The 7,625-nt window shown below is 49.2% G+C and overlaps 1 protein-coding gene across 1 annotated transcript; it reads right to left on the reverse strand.

The window, feature by feature from the left end:
* Positions 1 to 1,290: 1,290 nt before the first annotated feature.
* LOC139069776 (uncharacterized) lies at positions 1,291 to 2,070 on the reverse strand. The gene is made up of 2 exons (XM_070550725.1): positions 2,040 to 2,070; positions 1,291 to 1,952 (listed from the first exon to the last, which is right to left on the reverse strand). Exons 1-2 carry the CDS (start codon positions 2,068 to 2,070, stop codon positions 1,291 to 1,293), a joined length of 693 nt encoding a protein of 230 aa, XP_070406826.1.
* Between the last annotated feature and the right edge of the window lie 5,555 nt (positions 2,071 to 7,625).

A 7,625-nucleotide genomic window follows, 5' to 3' on the forward strand; every position in this document is an offset into this window, starting at 1 on the left:
AGTAAAGAATACCACTGATGTGTGCTTTATTTAAAATCGACTTGCTCGTGTGTAATTTGGTTATTCCACATTCAGTGTTACTGCAAAATAAGTTTGTTTCCAAATGAAAAGGTTCAACCGTTTATATCTGTAGATAAAGGAAAATGTGCACATTTGCCATCACTTTAAAAAAAAATTGAGTTTGGCCCGCGACTTCATCCCAGTTTTTCATTTTGGCCCAGTTTGAATTTGAGTTAGACACCCCTGCTGTAGAGGGTAAGTCCAGGTCAAGTCTTGAGAATGAAAATCAGATTTTTTTCAAGCCTTCAGCGAGCCGTGTTTGAGTCTCGTAGTCGTATTTAGAAGTTAGTCTAAGGGCAGAGAATTAGTTAAGAGTGTGGGTCCAAATATCTACAAGGGCAGAAAATGACACGATTACAAATTTTACTCATTATTTATTCATGATATCTAAACAGCTCAACTCTGATTGGCTACCAACAAAGCGACTCTTCTGCTGCCTTCATTCACTCTTTTTTCTTGGGTAAAAATTACAAAGCTGATGTGTTATCTCTGCAAAGAACACAAGCCTGAACATTTTCTACCATGTAGTGAAGTTGCGAAGGGTTAGCTTCTACTAGCTGAGATGCGCTCTGCTCTCTCTGTCATGCTGTGGGTAAGAGCTTTCACCCAGGACATGAAGAATCACGACAGAGTAAAAAATATAAATGTTTTATTTCTTAAAACAGAAATAAGGGAACAAAACTAGAACTAAAGGCGCTGCGTCTGAAACACAGGAACGGGACGGGACCGGAATCTATAAAAGATAAGAGGAGAGGTGAGCGAGACCGGAACCAGAGAACCAGGAGAATCTGACTGAGTGACTGAGAGTTCTTACGGTCAGAGACCAGAAGTTGTGCGGAGGCGGACTGGGAGAGGCTGGAGTGGTGAGGATGGTGCTGAGCGTGGACAGGCAGGCGGACGAGGAGATCGGAGACCTGAGGATCCTTGAGCGGTGAGACGGGAAACAACTCCAGACCAGGTAGGTGGTTCAGAACAGGAAACTGGAACAGGACAAACAAACTCATTAGCTCAGAACGCAGGACCAGGACAGTTTAGGAGGCTAGAAACTACCCATATGAGAGTATCGACCGGTGCTGGAGTTGAGTCCCATCGCTCCTTAAATCCTGGTGGCTCCGATTAGTGGAAACTCCATGCAGCTGTGATGAGTGCCACGCCCACCTGTAAACACAGCGCTGACCAAAACTCACAGCAGATGGAGGCAGACCGTGACAGTGCCCCCCCCCCCCCCCCTCAAGGGACGCCACCCTGCGGCCCAGCAGAGGAGGAGGAGGCGGAGGAGGAGGAACCACGGGAGGCCTCGAAATCCCTGATCAGGGAGACGTCCTCAATCCACGAACCAGGAATCCACTGTCGATGTTCGGGGCCGTACCCCTCCCAATCCACCAGGTACTGCCGGCCGCGACCCCGCGGTCGAACATCCAGGATCCGGTGCACCCGGTAGCAGAGACCCCCGTCGGCGAGACGAACGGGTGGAGGAGGAGCGACAGGAGGACACAAGGGGCTGGAAGCCACTGGCTTGAGGAGAGAAACGTGGAAAACAGGGTGCACCTTCATGGAAGGAGGCAGGTCCAACCGGACAGAGACAGGACCCAGGACTTCAGCCACAGGAAAAGGCCCCAGGAAGCGAGGAGAGAACTTCCTGTTGCAATCGCGAAGCTTGATGTCCCGGGAGGAGAGCCAGACCATCTGACCCTGAGTGTAAGCGGGCGCCGGACGTCTGTGACGATCTGCAATCCGGCGGTTGCGATCAGCAGTTCGTTGGAGCGCCGCCCGCATCAGGGTCCAAGTGCGACGGGCCCGGCGTAGAAACTGGGGAACCGATGTGGAGGAAGCAGAGTCGGAGGGAAACAGAGGGGGTTGATATCCTAATGACACTTCAAACGGGGACTGACCTGTGGATGATGATGTGTGGGAATTATGTGCATATTCCACCCATGCAAGCTATGAGCTCCATCCGGCAGGATTGGAAGCGCAGATACAGCGAAGCATGGCCTCCAGTTCCTGATTCATGCGTTCCACTTGACCGTTTGTTTGCGGGTGGAAGCCAGACGTGAGGCAAACCTTAGCCCCCAGGTGAGTGGCGAAGTCGGACCACACACGGGAGACGAACTGGGGGCCACAGTCAGATAGGATCTCGCTGGGAAGTCCATGAAGGCGGAAAAGATGCTTAATGAGGAGGTTGGCTGTCTCAGTGGATGAGGGAAGTTATTTAAGTGGAACCAGATGACATGCTTTAGTAAAACGGTCGACAATGGTGAGAGTGACAGAGAAACCTTTAGACATGGGGAGACCAGTTACAAAGTCCAGAGCTATGTGAGACCATGGGCGATGAGGAATAGGCAAAGGCTGGAGGAGACCTTGAGGAGGCTGATTACTGGCCTTGAATCTGGCACATACCTGACAGGCTGCGATGTACTCCTTCACATCTCGGTACAGGGAAGGCCACCAGAATGTCCTTCTGATTAAACTGATGGTTCTCCCAAGGCCTGGATGAATAGAGAACCTAGCGGTGTGGGCCCAATGTATAAGGGCACCACGGGTGTTAGTGGGAACATAGATCTTATTAGGCGGACCGGTACCTGGATCGGGTTCCTGCTGCTGAGCCTCCAGGACCTTGTTGGTAATGTCCCAGGATATGGAACCAATGATACAGGAGGCAGGCAAGATGGTGGTGGGTTCCGTCTCCCTTTCGGAGGCAAACTGTCGGGAGAGTGCGTCAGGTTTGACATTCTTAGAACCGGGTCTGTAAGAGATGATGAAGTTAAATCTGGAGAAAAACAAAGACCATCGTGATTGGCGGGGATTCAGTCTCTTGGCCTCCTTCAGGTAAGCCAGGTTTTTGTGATCTGTCCAGATGGTTATTGGATGCTCTGCTCCCTCCAACCAGTGGCGCCTTTCCTCCAAAGCATTCTTAACCGCTAATAGTTCACGATCTCCAACATCGTAATTTTGCTCGGCTGGGCAAAGGCGGCGGGAATAGAAGGCGCAGGGATGAAGGCGCTGATCAGTGGAGGAGACTTGGGACAAGACTGCCCCAACACCAGTGTCCGAGGCGTCCACTTCCAGCGTGAATGGACGGGAAGGATCCGGACGAGTGAGTATGGGTGCTTGGGCAAAGCTTTCCTTGAGTGAGAGGAAAGCTTGGTCTGCCTCTTTAGTCCAGGAAAACGGTATCTTGGTGGAGGTGAGTTGGGTTAAAGGTGCTGCTATCTGGCTGTAACCCTTAATGAACCGGCGGTAGAAATTACCAAAACCCAGGAACCTCTGAAGTTGCTTGCGTGTGGTAGGTGTGGGCCAAGTCTGGACGGCAGTAATCTTATCAGGGTCAGTCCTCAGCTTTCCATTCTCTAACACAAAACCGAGGAACTTGATGGAAGGAACGTGAAACTCACACTTCTCACCCTTAACATAAAGACGGTTCTCGAGGAGGCGTTGGAGCACAGCATGGACATGTTGGCGATGTTCAGACAGGTTTCTAGAGAATATGAGGATGTCATCTAGATAGACCGTTACAAACTTGTTAATGAAGTCTCCCAGCACAGAGTTAACCAAGGACTGAAAAACAGCCGGGGCGTTGGTAAGCCCAAACGGCATCACCAGATACTCAAAGTGTCCTAGCGGCGTTTTAAAAGCCGTCTTCCACTCATCGCCCTCTCGGATTCTGACTAGGTGATATGCATTACACAGATCTAGTTTTGTGAATATGGAGGCATCATTTATGGGTTTGAAGGTGGATGATAGCAACGGTAGCGGGTACTTGTTCTTTATAGTGATAAGATTCAAACCACGGTAGTCAATGCAGGGACGGAGTGAGCCATCCTTCTTAGAAACAAAGAAAAACCCAGCACCCAGGGGTGAAGTGGATGGACGTATGATGCCGGAAGCTAGGGATTCTGAAATGTAGTTAGACATGCTGACCTGTTCGGGTTTGGACAGAGAATAGAGCTTACTGGTAGGAAGAACAGCGTCCGGGACTAGATCGATTGCACAGTCATACAGGCGATGAGGAGGTAGGGAAGATGCTCGGTCCTTGCTGAAGACCTGTTGCAGGCTGTGATATTCTGCCGGAACTCCAGTGAGGTCAGGTGGTTCCAGAGGAGGGTTCTTAGTAATCTGAGCGGGAAGAGGAGCAGAACGCAGACAGTAGGAGAGACAGTGGGAACTCCAAACAGACACCGACCCGGTCTTCCAGTCGATCTGAGGATTGTGTAGGGACAACCACTCATGACCCAGCACCACTAGCGACTGCAGAGAGGGAAAAATGTAAAAGCTCAGAGTCTCATGGTGGTTACCGGAAATCTGCAGGTTTATGGGAACAGTGCGATGAGTTATAGTCGTGAGGGAACACCCATCCAGTGAAGAAGCGCGGATGGGGGTAGACAGAGGAATAGTGGGGATGTTGAGCTGCTGTACTACAGCCTGGTCCAAAACACTCCTCTCGCACCCCCGAGTCCACAAGTGCCTGGGTGGAAAAAGTCTGTTGGTAAAAGGAGATGGTACACGTTAGGCCACACCAGGAATTAAGAGTTCCATGAATTCCACCCATCAGTAATCCCGGTCCTACTGATGGGCTCTGGATTTTGGTCGAACCGGACAGCTTGGCAGCAAGTGACCCGACTGGCCACAGTACAGGCAGAGACCTAGGGAACGGCGCCTAGCCTTCTCCTCCGGGGTTAACTGTGCTTGCCCAATCTGCATAGAGTCCTCATGATGCACTGGTGAAGAGGGTTGCGGGTGAAAGCGCTGCGGTGAACCCATAAGAATGGGTGGTCTGAAAGTCTGTGTCTTGTGTCTCTCTTTGAGGAGTTTTTCAATATTAGCAGCGAGCTGGATAAGGGACTCAAGGTTCTCCGGTTCTTGACAAAAGGCTAATTGGTCTTTGATCTTATCGTTAAGCGCTTGAGAAAAGGCGGCTCTAAGCGATGGTTCATCTAACGTGGAAATGGATGCGAGTGTGCGAAAACCAATGGCAAAATCTAAAACTGACTGCTTTCCCTGCTGGAGGCTCCATACCTGCTTTGCTATTTCAGCTGGCGATTCGGTCTGGTCAAAAATCTGTTTGAATTCCGCTAGGAATGTTGGAAGCGGTCCTAGTAAGAAACTAGCTTGCCGACTCCTGTCCTCAGCCCATTGCAAAGCCTTGCCTCGTAACAAACCGATGATGTAAGATATCTTTACTGTATCATTAACAAAAGTGTCAGGAGATCTGTCAAAAGCCAACTGGCATAGCAATAAGAAACAGCGGCATTTACCTGGTTCACCAGAGAAAGTTTCTGGTTGAGGTGACTCAGCGACCCGGAAACTGACCCCGTGTTGCTCCCCCGGAAGTGAAGCTGGGAGCGGAGCTACGGAAGCGACGGCAGGAGGTGGAAGCCTCTCGCTAACTTGTCGTAGGGCGGTGTCGAGCTGAAATAAGCGCTGATTTATGGCTGATAACTGATCAAGGGCTGAACGGATGGAACCTTCATGCTAGGCTAGAGTGCTTGTTAAAGCGGCGGGAAGTGATTCTTCCATGTGGGTGTTCGTATGGCCGGTCGATTCTGTCATGCTGTGGGTAAGAGCTTTCACCCAGGACATGAAGAATTACGACAGAGTAAAAAATATAAATGTTTTATTTCTTAAAACAGAAATAAGGGAACAAAACTAGAACCAAAGGCGCTGCGTCTGAAACACAGGAACGGGACGGGACCGGAATCTATAAAAGATAAGAGGAGAGGTGAGTGAGACCGGAACCAGAGAACCAGGAGAATCTGACTGAGTGACTGAGAGTTCTTACGGTCAGAGACCAGAAGTTGTGCGGAGGCGGACTGGGAGAGGCTGGAGTGGTGAGGATGGTGCTGAGCGTGGACAGGCAGGCGGACGAGGAGATCGGAGACCTGAGGATCCCTGAGCGGTGAGACGGGAAACAACTCCGGACCAGGTAGGTGGTTCAGAACAGGAAACTGGAACAGGACAAACAAACTCATTAGCTCAGAACGCAGGACCAGGACAGTTTAGGAGGCTAGAAGCTACCCATATGAGAGTATCGACCGGCGCTGGAGTTGAGTCCCATCGCTCCTTAAATCCTGGTGGCTCCGATTAGTAGAAACTCCATGCAGCTGTGATGAGTGCCACGCCCACCTGTAAACACAGCGCTGACCAAAACTCACAGCAGATGGAGGCAGACCGTGACACTCTCCTGGCTGCAAAATCAACACAGCCATCCCTAGCCAAGGTGGGCAGGGCCTTGAATACTATTTTTCTTTTAACGTAGAAGAAACTGTCTTTTTCTAACCCAGTGCGTTTCCTGTCTGCATCTAATGCAATTCAGTTCTCGTTCAGGATATAGATGCAACTCAGTGTGACCAATCATATTTTATAAAGAACAAGTATTACATGGTTTCTCAGTGAAAAAAAAACCTTTAAATCAAGAAAAGTGACACCAGCAAGATAACATCTGAGCCAGCTTTTTAGTGTTTGGGAGTGATTTTTAACTTTAATGATGCATGAACAATCAGGACTGCTTTTGTTAGCTGGAAACATGCAATAAAAGAGTAATACATCAATTCATACCAACACCTGCAAGTGCAGCAAAAAAAAAAAAAAAGTACAAATCAAAGTGAAGAAAAGCAAAGACGTTTAGTCTGATGGCTGCACGAAACAGACCTAATCTGCATGATCATCGCTCCGGCTCACAGAAGTGATCAAATACAGAAGGGGCTAAATAATAGATCACAATGGTTCTGTCACTGCCTTTTGTTTTGATGTGTGCACTGTGATGAGCCAGGGAATGTGCCTCGCAGTTTAACTTACAGACTCATTTACAGTAGCGTGGCACAGTTGCCCTCTCACCCACCGCACATCACTGTTTGAGAAGAGGAAGGATGAGAAGGAGCTGTCACACTCAGCAAGAGAGAGAGATAGAGAGAGACGATATGATCCGAGCTAAAATTAGATAGTAGAAAGATGAAAACTGAGGGGAAGGTTGTCTCACCCCACCACAACTGGTACGGTGACTTTGAAACAGTGACTGTGATGTGCGCTAAAATGAAAGAGACAAAAATACAGGAAGGAGCAAATGGCTGCTGATGATGAGGAGGAAGGGGAGAAGAGGGGAGGGGAGAAAACAAACTCAAGTCATCATCACTAATCGTGTTATCATACTTTGATGTGTCAGTGGAGAACACAATGTGCTTCTATCATTTATGACTTTTAGTGAACACACGATGGCAGAGGATTACGTTTATCAGTGGGGGGGCCGCGGAGAGGGCTTTGAAAAGGGATATGCCAATTTAGCCAAGGAGCAAAAGAACAACATCAAAAATGTACCAGAGAATAGCCAAGGGACTTTTAAGTCCTAATATCCTTCAGAAGTGCTTTATCTTCACATCGCAACCTGCATTTACAGCACAAACAGGAACCGAGTCAGCTGGAGCTTCAAAGCGCTGCTGGTCCCAGAGTTTAATTCCAGATCAGGCCTAATAAAGGTTATCAGCTGGACCACTAATGAAACAAAGGCGGGTGCACATACGCAAAGGGTGTTAGCGTGTCTCGCATCACGCCCTCTTTCTCCTCCTCTGTCTCTC

Source organism: Nothobranchius furzeri, chromosome 4, assembly GCF_043380555.1.
Source record: "Nothobranchius furzeri strain GRZ-AD chromosome 4, NfurGRZ-RIMD1, whole genome shotgun sequence".
Classification (NCBI taxonomy): domain Eukaryota; kingdom Metazoa; phylum Chordata; class Actinopteri; order Cyprinodontiformes; family Nothobranchiidae; genus Nothobranchius; species Nothobranchius furzeri.

Coding starts and splice junctions, on each gene's coding strand:
- LOC139069776 (XM_070550725.1), bottom strand. CDS start 2,070: ATGAATCAGGAACTGGAGGCCATGCTTCGCT. Junction 1,953..2,039: donor ACTGGAGGCCATGCTTCGCT/GTATCTGCGCTT, acceptor CATCATCCACAG/GTCAGTCCCCGTTTGAAGTG.